The 17206-nt window shown below is 37.8% G+C and overlaps 1 protein-coding gene across 2 annotated transcripts in view; it reads right to left on the minus strand.

Moving 5' to 3' along the window:
- sema5bb (sema domain, seven thrombospondin repeats (type 1 and type 1-like), transmembrane domain (TM) and short cytoplasmic domain, (semaphorin) 5Bb) overlaps window positions 1-17206 on the minus strand; it is a 73029-nt gene that overhangs the window by 19537 nt on the left and 36286 nt on the right. For both annotated transcript variants that reach the window (XM_056241556.1, XM_056241555.1), the window contains exons 4-8: window positions 13634-13733; window positions 13149-13194; window positions 3173-3235; window positions 2761-3073; window positions 1681-1966 (exon numbers count right to left, since the gene is read on the minus strand). In XM_056241556.1, coding sequence (XP_056097531.1) covers window positions 1681-1966; window positions 2761-3073; window positions 3173-3235; window positions 13149-13194; window positions 13634-13733 — 808 coding nt within the window. The remainder of the gene's footprint in view (window positions 1-1680; window positions 1967-2760; window positions 3074-3172; window positions 3236-13148; window positions 13195-13633; window positions 13734-17206) is intronic.

Here is a 17206-nt window from a genome sequence, read left to right on the forward strand (position 1 = left end):
ATTCTACGTGGCATTGATTCAACAAGGTGCTGAAAACATTCTTTAGAAATGTTGGCCCATATTGATATGATAGCATCTTGCAGTTGATGGAGATTTGTGGGATGCACATCCAGGGCATGAAGCTCCTGTTCCACCACATCCCAAAGATGCTCTATTGGGTTGAGATCTGGTGACTGTGGAGGCCATTTTAGTACAGTGAACTCATTGTCATGTTCAAGAAACCAATTTGAAATGATTCGTGCTTTGTGACATGGTGCATTATCCTGCTGGAAGTAGCCATCAGAGGATGGGTACATGGTGGCCATAAAGGGAAGGACATGGTCAGAAACAATGCTCAGGTAGGCCGTGGCATTTGAACGATGCCCAATTGGCACTAAGGGGCCTAAAGTGTGCCAAGAAAACATCCCGCACACCATTACACCACCACCACCAGCCTGCACAGTGGTAACAAGGCATGATGGATCCATGTTCTCATTCTGTTTACGCCACATTCTGACTCTACCATCTGAATGTCTCAACAGAGATAGAGACTCATCAGACCAGGCAACATTTTTCCAGTCTTCAACTGTCCAATTTTGGTGAGCTCTTGCAAATTGTAGCCTCTTTTTCCTATTTGTAGTGGAGATGAGTGGTACCCGGTGGGGTCTTCTGCTGTTGTAGCCCATCCGCCTCAAGGTTGTGCGTGTTGTGGCTTCACAAATGCTTTGCTGCATACCTCGGTTGTAACGAGTGGTTATTTCAGTCAAAGTTGCTCTTCTATCAGCTTGAATCAGTCGGCCCATTCTCCTCTGACCTCTAGCATCAACAAGGCATTTTCGCCCACAGAACTGCCGCATACTGGATGTTTTTCCCTTTTCACACCATTCTTTGTAAACCCTAGGAATGGTTGTGCGTGAAAATCCCAGTAACTGAGCAGATTGTGAAATACTCAGACCGGCCCGTCTGGCACCAACAACCATGCCACGCTCAAAATCGCTTAAATCACCTTTCTTTCCCATTCTGACATTCAGTTTGGAGTTCAGGAGATTGTCTTGACCAGGACCACACTTTTCATTCACGGCACCACGCTGGTGGAATGATCTGCCCACCCTCATCCGGAATGCAGAATCCCTGACAGCATTCAAAAGACAACTGAAAACTCATCTCTTCCGTGAGCACTTAGCAAAAAAAAAAAAAAAAAAACCTTTCCTTTTCCTTTAAATCCTTGCTTATCTGGCTTATGCTACTCCGAGCAATGTCTGAACTTTGTATTTTGAGCACTTCTTGCGTTGTTTTTGTCTCTTCACGATGACTCGCTTGGTTTAGTCCTCAGTTGTAAGTCGCTTTGGATAAAAGCGTCTGCTAAATGACTAAATGTAAATGTAATGTAAATGCATTAAAGCAACTGCCATGTGATTGGTTGATTAGATAATTGCATTAATGAGAAATTGAACAGGTGTTCCTAATAATCCTTTAGGTGAGTGTATGTATAATGACACTTTTCAATTTAATGTGTCCTTGCTGAATGAAAGTTGTAATTTCTTTAAAACAAATCTTACTTACCTGTATATTATATATTATTATATATATAACGTCTAAGAAGTAATTATTGTCACAAAACTTGACTACAGGACTTCCTGCTGTGTGACTGTTGGTCTTCTATGAATTGCATTTTCAGTGTGTGATGAAAAATCCACTCACACGTTGGTGGTGAAGACTCCGTAGATGAGGTCCTGCTCAGGGAGGTAGAAGGTGCTCTGCAGCTCATGGTAGTAGAAGGGAACATCTCCAGAGCGGGAACAGTTCAGCCGAGCCTTCATGAAGGTGGTCCATGTGTCTTCCAGTAGGAAACGACCACCGATGTCATTCTGACACACGCGGGCCACACGAGAGAAGACAGTCTTCCCACAATCCTGTTCTACTGCGTTCTCTCGAAGAAAGAGGTATGTGAAGCGGCCCACCTCATACGCAGAGACAAAGTGAGGCTCTGTGGAGAGAAAGATGATACAATATATTACTATCAAAACACTTTTTTCGATACATAGCCATAAATAGATGGGTGACTCACAAAACCGTGTCCAACTCGCATTTCACCCCAAAATCAGAAGAAATAAGTATTTTGCGTAAAAGAAATTGAAGACTATTTAAGACTATTAAGATGATTGACTTTAAATTTTACTTTCTTATGACTGTAATACAGATTTTTTTTATTACAATAAAATACAATATTTAATACAACATTTTTAAATCGTAAAAAACAATGTATCTATATGTTTTACCTTTCATTTTTTATTGGTGAATTTTCTAATGCAGTATTTTATGATGCATAACAGTAAATACAATAATCTAATTATATATCTTTAAATAAAATCTTTAAAAAAGGCATTTTTAAATCATAAACATAATGTAACCAGATGTTTAGCTTTTAAATGTGTTTAATTTTTTCATTTTTTTTTCATTGGTGAATTCTCTAATACAGTATTTTGTTGCTACAATAAATACAATAAGCTATTTCTAATATAAATATAAAAGTAACAACAAATACTACCAAGAAAATACAATTTAAGAATGATTATTTTTGCAGTGATGAGAATATACTGTAGGTCAAAATGAGCTGAATTGTCAAATAATTTCACAATACAAAAATAAGCTCCAAAAGTAGGCTTCATTTTCTTTTAGCAGAATATAATTTCTTATACAGGAATTTTGATTTTGGAATGGACGCGTTCTTGTCAGGTTTTGTCAGACTCTCTGATAAGTGTGTGTGTCGTCCCACTGTACCACTGAGCCATTTGGAGTTGTACTGGGCGGTCCGCAGGGGTGGCATGTTCCCCAGACTGCGGTAAATAATCGGGTCACGGCTAGAGAAATCAGTCACAGTGGCCGCATAGACTTCTCCACTCTCAGTTATCATTGCTGTAGAGTTGTGTCGAGGGTCATAGGGACAGCGCGCCACCCCACTGATGGACTCCAGAACGCTCGCCATGTCAGTAATAGGGCGAGTCGTACAGATGGGCATGAAAGCATTAGTGCCACAGGTAAACAAGCGGCTGCCGTTCAACAGGAGGACACGAACATAGTTCTGACACTCATCCTGAGAGGAGCAGAGGAAGAGAAGAGAGATTTCATTTCACACATATAACATACAAACTCTATAACATACATTCATTCATTCACAGATCTTTCTTCTCACCTCTGTCTTTCCTTTGCTCTGGCAGGACCTCCTGGTGGTCTCGTCTACGGCCCATTCTGTGGCCTGCAATCAACAGACAATTAAAATTACTGGAAGAAGATAAGCTGTCGAGACATGCGCTAAATACTCACACATCCTTTAACTCAGAGCTTCCCAAACTGGGCTTCTCACGGGAATTAAAGGGGGTTCGTGAGTTGATGAAAAGCTAATAATTAATGAAATGATCAAATGTAAAAATCAAATGAAATAGTCATTTTAAAACAAAAACAAATGAACATAAATCAAAAGATGAAATATTTTATTTGTTTTCCTGCCTGTCATGTGACCATAGACTGATAGTGTAGAAATATAAAATTAAATGATTATAAGAAATGAAATTTGCATGATTTCCATGAAAATTAAGCCCCGTCTCAATTCTCAAAAACAAATTTAATGCTCAATTTCTTTGGATAAAAATGTTTGCTAAATGACAAAAGCTAGTTGTAAATATCATTACTGTAAAGTGAAAAAATAATGATATATTATTTAAATTGTAAAGCATTTATACATTAAAGTATGTTCGAAGTACAGTAATGAGAAGTTTATTTATATATTTTTTTTCCATAATTTTTATTTCAGTTTTACTTTTAGTTAATCTCCTACATTAAGTTAATATAAATGTTGCTTTTTATATTTGATTCATTTTAGTAAACATTTATTTTTATGGTTTTATTTTTATTTGTAACTATAATAACCCTAGCGTGAACATGCAAAAAGGTTATTGAAATTAGTGTAAAAATTTTACATTAAAGGGGTTTAGCTGACAAAACCTGTTTGGAAATCCTGCTTTAAATGATAAAACAGCACTTTAACAGTCCGGATGCATCTGAAGGTTTCTGCACAGTGCACACCTATAACATTAGCACTTTGCAGCAATGTTACAGAAACAAGTCACATTGTAACAGTCACAACTCACAGTGGAGTTGCCGCTTTGTCTGTTTATAGTGCAGACAGAGCTCAGCACATTAACACATCAGCATGAGCGTCTGCTTAAAGTGATAGTTCACTTTGAAATTAATTTTTGGTAAGTTTTAGCTTACCTCAAGGGCATCCAAGATGTAGGTGTCTTTGTTTCCGCAGTAGTTTCAATTTTGATATTTTTAGGTCAAACCGTTCTTGTCTGTCAGTCATATAATGCAGGTCTATGGTCACCACCTCAAAGAGCATGCACAGAGAAGTCTAAATTAAACATGATTTAATGACTCGTAAATGTAAGTACACACTGATGGCCTAAGACACGAAACGAGCGGTTTGTGTGAGAAAACGAACAGTATTTATATCGTTTTTACCTCTTGTAACCACAGCCACGTCCAAGTGATCTGAGGGCGCGGGCGCTTCGGTCTGCGCAAGCGCCGGAAGTGATCTCTCGCGTATGTAAGTCACTCATTGTGAAAAAAATTCAACGTTGTCTGTTGATATATCGAAATCGTCTTCCATTGCGATTTCCTGTATATCTAAATATGTTTATATCTTTACAGTGAAAGGTAACACTTCCGAAATCTCTGTGTAAACAATGAGTGACGTACACGCGCGAGAGATCACTTCCGGCGCTTGCGCAGACCGAAGCGCCGGCGCCCTCAGATCACTTGGACGTGGCTGTGGTTACAAGAGGTAAAAACGATATAAATACTGTTCGTTTTCTCACACAAACTGCTCGTTTCGTGTCTTAGGCCATCAATGTGTACTTACATTTACGAGTCATTAAATCATGTTTAATTTGGACTTCTCTATGCATGCTCTTTGAGGTGGTGACCATAGACCTGCATTATATGACTGACAGACAAGAACGGTTTGACCTAAAAATATCAAAATTTAAACTACTGCGGAAACAAAGACACCTACATCTTGGATGCCCTTGAGGTAAGCTAAAACAAACCAAAAATTAATTTCAAAGTGAACTATCCCTTTAAGACAGCAGAGCAGCAAGTGTGTGCATGTGGATGTACAAGAAACACCCTGATGTTTAAAAGTCAAGCTTTCCTGTGCAAATCAGAAAACTGGAATCCTTTCAATGATTCGCCTGAATCAATGATGTGGGTGACATATTGGAATGATAAACACAGTAATAAACAACATTTAAATATTGATTTCATTACAAAAATTGTTAAAGGTCACACAAGGACTACTGTTTACTGATGATTCAAACAAATTCGTAAATTGTTTACTTGTGCCAGTTTCATTTAAACGAACTGTCCGAACAAACAAACTCATTAAAGTGAACATTCCTTTAACCTTTAAACAGCCATGACGACAAATCCAAACCTCTGACTTTGATTTACATTTAAGGAGGCAGAATAACAGAACATCCTCTTAATGCAGTAAAACTATGAAAGATATTCAGTCGTGGGAAGCTCTTCCATTCGCTCAGCTTCTTTCCTTAATGTCAAGAAGGTACAAAACACACAATAATAGAAGACAAAGAGATGGAAAATGGAAAGTTTCGCTGCAAATACACAATATGACTCCATGGCGAGGCAGATGTGTGAAAGAGCAATTGTGTGACATTTAATTAGGCAACACTGGACGGTTTGTCCTAATCGCATTCGTTCTCTTATCTGAAACGAAAACCCTTGAATGTGTGGTTTCACTGGTTTTAGACGTTCTTCCTCTCTTTTGTTCCTTGTCCCTCCCTCTCCTTTCACAGGCTGCTTTGTCATGTTTATCTGTGTTGTCATTGCCTCAAAAATAATGATGTAGACCAGAGTCTCTCTCACACACACACACACACACACTATAGATTGAAATAATAACGATGATTTTGTATTGGTTGTGACCCTTGTGAGGATCCCAGCAGACCCTGAATAGAGTGAGAGGAGTGGAAAGGTCACAGATAAAACAGCTCTTCACAGATTAACGGGGGAAGAATATCACAGTCAAATCTAGATTATTAAACTCACACTTTCACACATTAGGGTGAACCGGGTCAAACTTCATCCCAAAATCAAAATATACACCACAGTTCAAAAGTTTGGGTCAGTAAGACTTGTTTTGTTGCTGAAAGAAATGAATACTTTTATTTAGCAAGGATGCATTACATTGAAATCCATGAAAATGCTGCTCCTCCACTAAAAGAGTTCATATCTTTGGGCTCTGAAAAAAACAGCTCGAGCCACTAGATCTACAGTGCGAGGCGAATGCAGGATCCCTAAACGCAGGACCGCATTTGGAAACTATGCTTTTTCTTGTGTGGCTGCTCGTCAGTGGAATATGTTGCCTATAGAGACGATAAGAAGCACAAATTCTTATAATTATACGTTCTCACGTCTGGCAAAGAAATGGCTTTTGTCAAATCAAATCTGCACCCACATGTGACCGATATTGTGCATGTGAAGATTTTTTTAATTTGGCAAGTTGGCAATTATTTATTTGGTCAATGTAAATTTCATTATTCATGTATGTATGATGTATTATGTATTTTATTATAACATCAGCCTGCCCAGGGACTACGGGTGGAAATTAGCTCTTGAGCTAAAACCTGGTACTATGCATCTCTCCCCTTGAGGTTAATGTTCATTGTATGCTGTCCCTGTTTCTCTAATTAAAATTGTTTTGTTTTTTAAATTAAATTGATCAAATATGACCTTGATACTTTCAAAATTGATAATAATCATTAATCAGACATGTATCTTCAGCAGCAAATCATCATATTAGAGTGATTTCTGAAGGATCATGTGACACTGAAGACTGGAGTAATGATGCTGAAAATTCAGCTTTGATCACAGGAATAAATTACATTTCACAATAAATTCAAATAGAAAAAAGTTATTTTAAATAAATAATAATATTTCAAAATTTTTACTGTATTTTTGAACAAATAAATGCAGCCTTGGAGAGCATAAAACATTCTTTCAAAAACATAAAATCTTACTGACCCACAACTTTCAAATGGTGTAGAAATATGAATATATGTTTTTTAAGAATATGTAATTATAAGAAAAGTCTATTTTTGCATTATTTCCATGAAAATTAAGCCCCAACCCAATTCTCAAAAATAAAATCCATTCACAATTTATTTGGATAAAAATGTTTGCTAAAAGACAAAAGGTAAATGTAAATATCATTACTGTAAAGTGGAAAAAATTTAAATTGTAAAGTATAGATTAAAGTATATTTGTAGTACTGCCTTGAATTTATGTTGATTTATATTTAAAATATCATTGTGTATTATACAGTCATTTTTACCATACTATAGAAAATAATTACTCTATTACAATAATGAGAATTGGAAAAAGCGAAATTACGATAAAGTAAAACTCTCATAATCATTACAACTGCAAGAATTTTGATGGCTCCACATACAATTTAGCAGCAAACAGGCAATAACTGACGCGATATGCATGACTGACAGCTAGAAATAGTAAAACAGCACTGTAGACAGAGCGCTTAGAGACAGACACACTAATGGAAGCAATTGAGTTTGACAATATCGTGATCTTCTTCCAATTGCCATTTGCAAATATTGTAAAAATGCAATTCTGAGTAGGATCAATTATTTTCTTTAAAGTCCCCCTGTGGTGAAAATCAAGCTTTTAATGTTGTTTATGTGTCTATGTGGTGTTTTTAATATGATTTAAGACAAACCATGTGTAAATTCATAAGTCGACAGCATTGCTGAGTATTTTCTCCTTAAAACTGCAGTGAACCAAAGACAGTCTCAAAAACACGGTTTGAAATCGCTGGTGTTTCTGACGTCACAAACGACCTTGTAACCAATCAGATCAACGAGTGATCGTCAACCAGTGGATCTCTGAGCTGAGTGAGTGAGTGGAGGCGGGGCTCATTTGCATATTCACAGAACCGCGTGTACTAAATGAGGCAAGGGTGTCGAGTTACATTCAAGCTATTCTAACGCATAAAGAATTTGTTTTTCAAGAAAAAACATTTAAATATGTCTTTTTGGTGATCAAAGATTAGTTTTAAAGGAGAACTCCGGCGCAAAATGAACCTTTGGTCTAATTACACATTGTTACCTAGTCAACCGTTATCTGAGATTTGTTTTCATGATTATCGAATGTAAATAGTTTTATCTCTAAAAACAGTTTAGCCTATAAAGCTAGTATAACGCTAGTATATTGGGCATAGATCAATGACAAATAAAAATCGCTTGTTAATACCACTAACAAGGCTGAAAATAGACCCACACTAACACGGTAGCATAATGAGGGTCCCTACCTTCAAACCGAAGCATTGAGAACTTTGTCAGTGTCCAGACAGTTTAATAAGAAGATATTTTAAACATACAGTCAACTTCGCGTATACAGGCAGAAGCCATCTTTGAAATACAGTCTTTACCAGTCGATCTACGAACGCCGATCCAAGCCTACTGTTCGCGCTCACCTTATCACAACTTATAGCTCGTTCACATTCTCACCAGCGCACTTGGATCGGGGTTCGTAGATCGACCTGTATACGCGAAGTTGACTGTATGTTTAAAATATCTTCTTATTAAACTGTCTGGACACTGACAAAGTTCTCAATGCTTCGGTTTGAAGGTAGGGACCCTCATTATGCTACCGTGTTAGTGTGGGTCTATTTTCAGCCTTGTTAGTGGTATTAACAAGCGATTTTTATTTGTCATTACACTATGCCCAATATACTAGCGTTATACTAGCTTTATAGGCTAAACTGTTTTTAGAGATAAAACTATTTACATTCGATAATCATGAAAACAAATCTCAGATAACGGTTGACTAGGTAACAATGTGTAATTAGACCAAAGGTTCATTTTGCGCCGGAGTTCTCCTTTAAGGAATACAATTATTGACTACAGGGGGACTTTAAGTGCTTTCGCTGTTTAGTGGTAGTTTGAGAAGTTTTAAGAGCAACATTGCATATACTAAAAAAAAAAAAACATTTAAAAAATAATGAAAATGATAAGTGACATCTGTGTTTCCACACTCTTGAAAAGCACCAGGCGCTTCTGATGAGCACAAACCCATCTACAAAGGAGCCGATTACACATCTTCTGACAAACTGCATCTGTTCATTTGACTTTAGCAGACTACATTTCATTCCTGTTGTTTAGGAGAAAGAGCGAAACAAAGAGAGGTTTCAGAAAGCAATCATCAATCTAACCGTGTCTCTGCAGTCAGTCACTGAACAACACGTGAAAGACGTCTTCATTTGAAGAGCAGGATTCACCCTGAAAAGATCTCGGGGTCAGACTCGCGTCACCGCTGGACGTTGAGGGGGTTGTGTGTTTTTTCTCAAGATCTTCTCATCCTTGTCTTCCCTACCAGTCACGATCATTTGACCTCAGCTAAAACACTGTTATCTGCTCTCTCTATCTCTCTCTGCGATCTGTTCCTCTCAACAGTGAAGCGGCTGACGCAGAACCATTATTACACCAGATATATTTCAAGTGAGATATAATAAATCATTAACATGAGATCCAACAGATCCAAACCTCTTGTTATCAGTGTTGGGGGGGGTAATGCATTACAAGTAGTCAGATTACTTCTTTCAAGTAACTAAAGTAACACACTACTTTTAAATATACAACAAGATATCTGAGTTACTTTTTCAAATCAGTAATGCAACTTTGTTTTCTTATTTATTGACTGCCAGCTCTCCTGTCAGAGGTGTTGTGTGTGAACATGATGCTTATTGTATTGCTCTAGACTAAAGTAATGCATTACTTTCTATAAAAAGTAACTAAGTAATCCAATTACATACTTTAGGGGATTAACGCAATATTGTAATGCATTACTTTGTAACTTTCCACAACACTGCTTGTTATCATATCTTTCATATACTGACGTGGCTGATGTATGTAATCTTGTTGAATGTCAATGTCTGGAGAAGAAAATGAAGAGTTTGGTGTTCTGTATGTTTGACTAATGAAACACAGTGTGAGTTTTCCAGAAAATCAGTTAGAAAAGTCATTATTTTCTAAACTCAGATTGCAGATTACACACATCTTCAATACGGCTGCATCTCGAAACTTCTACTATAGAATCAATTTTTAATGCGCATGTGAACGCCATCAGGTCACAGGTTCGCGTTTAAAGTCTGTTTAGAGAGAACGCCGTCGTCTTATTTGTAATAACAAATGATCATTTTGCTGGAGGTGAATCAGTCAAAACTAACTTTGGCTGGAAGTAACATTGTTCAAGAATCGGTGTGAAGCCAAAACAATCTCTGTTACCGTAAATTGTATGTTTATCTCTGTAAAGCTGCTTTGAAACAATCTCCATTGTTAAAAGCGCTATATAAATGAAGATGACTTGACTTGACTTTAAGCAGTGATTTTCATATTATTGGACTTTTCAAATTTGTTTATAGGCGAGTGTTACCTCAGACATTTTAAATGTCCCAGCGTGGTGAAAGTAAAGTAAAAAAAAAATAGATAAGAAAGTAAATACTTATTGAGTAAAAATGATGTATCAATTTTGAGCAAAATTACAGCTAGTCTATAAGCATTTTTTTTTTTTCATTTTGTGTCATTTCCACTCAAGCTGTAATTTTGACATTTAATTCATTTTTAATTGTGTGAGTTTAGGATACATAAAAAGCTATGAAATGATCTTAGCAAAGGATTATGCCTTTTTATTTAATTCTTTTTTTAAATGTCATTTGCAGAATGAATGATGATTCGAGATGATTTTTTTCATAACAGAGATGTACAGGACCGCAGTGAGGAGCTTGTCATACTGCCATGTGTGTGTTTGAGTGTGTGTTTGCTCGAGGGGTCACTCTTGTGGACACAGGGTCACGGGGTCACCCTAAATCACTGGATTCTGACAGATTCTTTAGCGGTCTTCCTCCAGGGCATCACACCCCCTCTCAGGGTTACGGTGAACGTTTATAGAGTTCACCAGCAGGGTCTTTAACACACACCAGAAAAGTCTCTCTTAAATATCACACAACCACTCAAAGCTTTCAACAGGCATGTCACGCAAGCGCAACACAATCTCAGTGTTCCCAACACACAGTAGGTGCAGCTGTGGTTACACAGTAAGTGGATGCGAATCATCCTTGAAGATGAACAACGCCAATTTGAAGCCACTCCCAGATGAGATTGCTGTCTCACCTCAAACACAGCAGACACACATACGAGTACAGATGTCTGCATACTGAAGGGACCATATTCTATCTACACTTTATTTGCTAGTGATGGTTTCTTCCACCAAAAATAATGATAAACTCATTCATTCCTCATAAACTCATTCATTCCATAAATTCATTCCTGATAAACAAAAACAAATATATATATATGTATATGTAATGAATAGATTTTATTATTACCCTGTTCCCAAACATTTTCTACCCAATGTCTGATCATTATGAACATATACACAAAGAAAAGAAAATTATGATTTAATTTATTTTTTAATTCCAATTAAAATAAAATAATATTTTTTTATATATATACACTCACCGGCCACTTTATTAGGTACCCCATGCTAGTAACGGGTTGGACCCCCTTTTGCCTTCAGAACTGCCTCAATTCTTCGTGGCATAGATTCAACAAGGTGCTGGAAGCATTCCTCAGGGAGTTTGGTCCATATTGACATGATGGCATCACACAGTTGCCGCAGATTTGTCGGCTGCACATCCATGATGCGAATCTCCCGTTCCACCACATCCCAAAGATGCTCTATTGGGTTGAGATCTGGTGACTGTGGAGGCCATTTTAGTACAGTGAACTCATTGTCATGTTCAAGAAACCAATTTGAAATGATTAGAGCTTTGTGACATGGTGGAAGTAGCCATCAGAGGATGGGTACATGGTGGCCATAAAGGGATGGACATGGTCAGAAACAATGCTCAGGTAGGCCGTGGCATTTAAACGATGCCCAATTGGCACTAAGGGGCCTAAAGTGTGCCAGGAAAACATCCCCCACACCATTACACCACCACCACCAGCCTGCACAGTGGTAACAAGGCATTATGGTTCCATGTTCTCATTCTGTTTACGCCAAATTCTGACTCTAACATCTGAATGTCTCAACAGAAATCGAGACTCATCAGACCAGGCAACATTTTTCCAGTCTTCAACTGTTCAATTTTGGTGAGCTCTTGCAAATTGTAGCCTCTTTTTCCTATTTGTAGTGGAGATGAGTGGTACCCGGTGGAGTCTTCTGCTGTTGTAGCCCATCCGCCTCAAGGTTGTGCGTGTTGTGGCTTCACAAATGCTTTGCTGCATACCTCGGTTGTAACGAGTGGTTATTTCAGTCACTGTTGCCCTTCTATCAGCTCGAACCAGTCTGGCCATTCTCCTCTGACCTCTGGCATCAACAAGGCATTTCCGCCCACAGAACTGCCGCTCACTGGATGTTTTTTCTTTTTCGGACCATTCTCTGTAAACCCTAGAGATGGTTGTGCGTGAAAATCCCAGTAGATTAGCAGTTTCTGAAATACTCAGACCAGCCCTTCTGGCACCAACAATCATGCCACGTTCAAAGTCACTCAAATCAACTTTCTTCCCCATACTGATGCTCGGTTTGAACTGCAGGAGATTGTCTTGACCATGTCTACATGCCTAAATGCACTGAGTTGCCGCCATGTGATTGGCTGCTTAGAAATTAAGTGTTAACGAGCAGTTGGACAGGTGTACCTAATAAAGTGGCCGGTGAGTGTATATATATCTGTATATTATTTTGGGTTCCTCCTTTCAAGAGATTCAGAGGAGAGGAGGTCAAATCAGGACACAGCTGTCTTGGAAGTCAATGCTTCTCAAACATCTGCACAATAACATGCTACTGAAGGTGTGTGTGTGTGTGTGTGTTTGTGTGTGTGTGTGTGTGTGTGTGATATTTCAGCTTCTGTGCGTCGGCACTTTTGAACATGTGGACAATCATAATAAAAGACTGAGTCTGTGCGTGTCTGGCATGAGAAGAATTAAATGGACAGTGCTGGTTCTGCATTTCTAGAGATGTCAAGATGATTGAATGGACAGATGGGAAGGAGTATGAAGAGAAAGAGAAAGTAGTACCTGCAGGAGAGAGATGTTGCTCAAACTCAACCGGAAGAGATGATTCCTACAGAGAGAAAGAGAGATATTTTAGGTTTGACAGGTGTGTGTGTGTGTGTGTGTGTGTGTGTGTGTGTGTGTGTGTGTGTGTGTGTGTGTGTGTGTGTGTGTGTGTGTGTGTGCGCACGCGCGTGTGTGTGTGTACATGTTTTTCTATCCCGGTGGGGACTTAAACCTGAATGCACACGGACTCATGGGGATTCGTGTCACTGTGGGGACCTAAATTGAGGTCCCCATGGGTAAACACGCTTATAAATCATACAGAATTATTTTTTTTGAAAATGTAAAAATGCAGAATGTTTCCTGTGATGGGTAGGTTTAAGGGTAGGGTTAGTGTAAGGGGACAGAATATACAGTTTGCACAGTATAAAAACCATTACGTCTATGGAGAGTCCTCACAAAGATAGTAAACCAGACATGTGTGTGTGTGTGTGTGTGTGTGTTACCTGGCTCCCACTATCAGCTGGTTCCTGGTGAGGTCGAGTGCGAGCGGCGAGTAGTCGTTCACTCCAGGCAGAGAGAAAGAGGACAGCCACGGGCTCAAAGCTGCGGCAGAAAAGAGCCACAGGTGACATTTACACAGTTAACTGTGAGTCTGGACGTGCGATCTGTTGTTTAGCTGCTGTTTTCCACTGTTTAGACAGATGTTGAAGAACATGTGCAAAACTAATCCCACAAGTTAACTCTATACAAATGATAATGTGGCGACTATCAGCATTTCCTCTGCATGTTGCTGTGAGCGATTGCACTGTTCTGTGTGATTTGTCTCTGCACACACACAATGTTTATGTGTTGATGTTTAGCAAACTGTGTCAGGAACTGTGAAGATTCTGCGTGAGTCTGATTCATGCATTAATAATCTTGTTCATGATAAGATGCATTATCCACTGATGACATTTACATGCAAACAACCATTTCCCTGCATAATGTGAAGAATGACATCTTAGTTACTGACATCAACTGTACACTATCGTTCAAAAGTTATGATTGGTAAGATTGTTTAACGGTTTGAAGCTCTTCTGCTCACCAAAGCTGCAGTTATTTTATTTGAAATACAGTTAAAAAAAACAGTAACATTGTGAAATATTATTAAAATTTAAAATAACTGTTTTCTATGTGAATATATAGTAACATTTAGTTAAATATAAATCAACATAAATTCAAGGCAGTACTACAAATATACTTTAATCTATACTTTACAATTGAAATAATATACCGGTACCTTTTTTACTTTACAGTAATGATATTTACATTTACCTTTTGTCATTTAGCAAACATTTTTATCCAAATAAATTGTGAATGTGAATTGGGTTGGGGGATTTTCATGGAAATAGTGCAAAAATAGACTTTGCTTATAATTACATATTCTTACAAAATATATATTCATATTTCTACACCATTTGAAAGTTTTGGGTCAGTAAGATTTAATGTTTTTGAAATAATGTTTTATGCTCTCCAAGGCTGCATTTATTTGTTCAAAAAATTATTTAAATGTATTTATTTAAAATAACTTTTTTCTATTTGAATTTATTGTGAAATGTAATTTATTCCTGTGATCAAAGCTGGATTTTCAGCATCATTACTCCAGTCTTCAGTGTCACATGATCCTTCAGAAAATCATTGAAATATTCGGATTTTGTTTTTAAGAAACTTTTCTTATTGTTTTCAAAGTTAAAACATTGGATCAACATTTTAAGTGTGTTTAACAACATTTTTGCTTAATAATTTTGTTGAAACTGATATATTTCAGGATTCTTTGATGAATAGAAAGTTAAAAAGAACAGCATTTATTTGAAATGGAAATCTTTTGTAACATTAATACATGCATGTACTCTCACTGACCCTGACTTTTGGGCTGTAGTGTATAATCAGATTTTTTTAAGTTACCGAGCCCACCAACAATCGTGCATTCAGAGGCAGAAACAGCTGCTAGCAACCTGGGGAACTCCAGCTGTATGTGTGAAGATACTTAATGTTGTCCTGTTTAAGAGAAACATTGAGAGAGACAAGGGAAAGCGACGCCTGGGAGTCCAAACCACACACACTGGACCATTAATGAGGTGTGAAACCAGACGCCAGTCACAACATCAGCCACAAATGAGAGAACAACACACCCCACATACAGAAAGGCTGGGAGGAGGTGAATGAATAGCTGGCAAATTCTTGTGAAACTTTAAATACAACCTTTGCAACCTTTCACAATACTTCTTTTCGAAACGTTTTAGTGATCTGTATGTGTATCGCCAAACATCTTGACTTCAATAAACGTCAGTGAAGACAATGCCATTGGCTGCTGGGCTTCTTGTTGGAGGTAAAGGAGAAGATACAGAAGGCCTAAAAAGTATTTGGTCACTTAAAGGTTATTTTGGAATATCACACATAAAAATGTTATGTGACAGCCTAATATTACATAGGCTACAACAGCAAAAACGCCAGTGCTTGTTTGCCAATCAGAACATTTAGCCAATTAGAAACGTTCTCTATCTGGTGATAAGTTCGTGCATTTAAAGTTTGTTGACATCTTCACTTTTAGACTTATTATTCTTATTCCCAGATTGTATGTTAATCTATGGGTCTCCTAATGTATTTAATAGTACATCAGCTACTAGTGCAATTTACTAACACTTGTGTAATGGAGGAATTATAAGACGTAAACACAGTGTAGCCTTGCATATTAACAGGGCAGACTGTGTGTGATATTAGAAACTGCAGGGTGTGAACATACTCCAGTCCTGATATTACACACAGCTGTGTTAACCTTTAACATCTGGGCAGCATATGATTAAAAGAAAACTGCTGGCAGTTAACTAGTCTCAGATGAAAACATACACTGGATCGGCAACAGACCATTAATGAACGGACTGATGTATTATCCATACAAAGGGTGTTTTCTCAAAACAGAGAGCTCTAATCTGATTGACTGGCGCACTTTCCAAGAGACAAAGTGCACACTTTTTAACAAAGGAAGCGAGATTGGTCTCTTTAAAGCAACACTAAGTAAGATTTCTTACCTTAAAATAATGTTTTCAAAATCGTTTCAGTGGTTCATCAAGTCGTGACATGGTGAAATGCACTTATGCCACCGCTTTGCGGTCCTTTATCTGATATATCCACGCTATGTAAGATTGCCAGATCGGGTCGCGTTTCTGTAGTCCGAATGAGACATAAGAAAACTACAAATTTGACTTGCTTTACGGCAAGCGTTCCAATTGCCGATAGGTGGAGCCTACTCGACAGTAGACCACAACTACATGTAAGATACCTAGCAGCCGGGTAGCTTTTGAATTGTCATCATGATTCCAAAGCCGGTGCTGGATAAACAGAGACCATGTGTGTGTGTGCGTGCGTGCAACAGTAGGCTGCGGTAGGCTAAATTATTTACGACAATTACGCTTCCAACCTGTAGGGCGACCACAGAGGAAAAGTTACTTGGTGTTGCTTTAAAGTAAGGCAAATCTGTTCACTTGCTGGGCATATTGGCATAAGCTAATACATAAATAAATAAAATTCAACAAAAACTCTGTGCCATAAACTTCTTTAGTCTAAATCATGTCACTAGTTTGGGATCCGTTTTTTTAAAGTTTATGAAAGAAATCTCTTATTCTCACCAAGGCCATTTATTATCACATTTACTTGATCAAAAATACAGTAAAATATTGTGAAATATCATTATAGTTAAAAATGATGAAAATAACAGATCCCTCGGAAATCATTATGAATCTCTTTACTGTCACTTTTGATTAATATAATGCATTCCTGGGGAATAAATATGGTCTATGCATCTGTGTAGAATAAAACGCAAGTGATGTCTTTTTTTTTAAAAAGGTTCTTGTATCTGAAGGTTACAGCCGCCAAATTGAGCAATGTGATTTCTCCCATTAATTTCTCTGATTTTATCATTTTATCCTCCTTATGCTGTCTGCGGTTTCACTTAGATGGTCTCTTCTGGTCTAGATGCAAACAGAAACAGTTTTTACAAGCTCGACACACTGCACCGAGATGTTTGGGGGGAAAAAATT

This window comes from Rhinichthys klamathensis, unplaced genomic scaffold, assembly GCF_029890125.1.
Source record: "Rhinichthys klamathensis goyatoka isolate OS25496 unplaced genomic scaffold, OSU_Roscu_1.1 h1tg000654l_1, whole genome shotgun sequence".
NCBI classification, from domain to species: domain Eukaryota; kingdom Metazoa; phylum Chordata; class Actinopteri; order Cypriniformes; family Leuciscidae; genus Rhinichthys; species Rhinichthys klamathensis.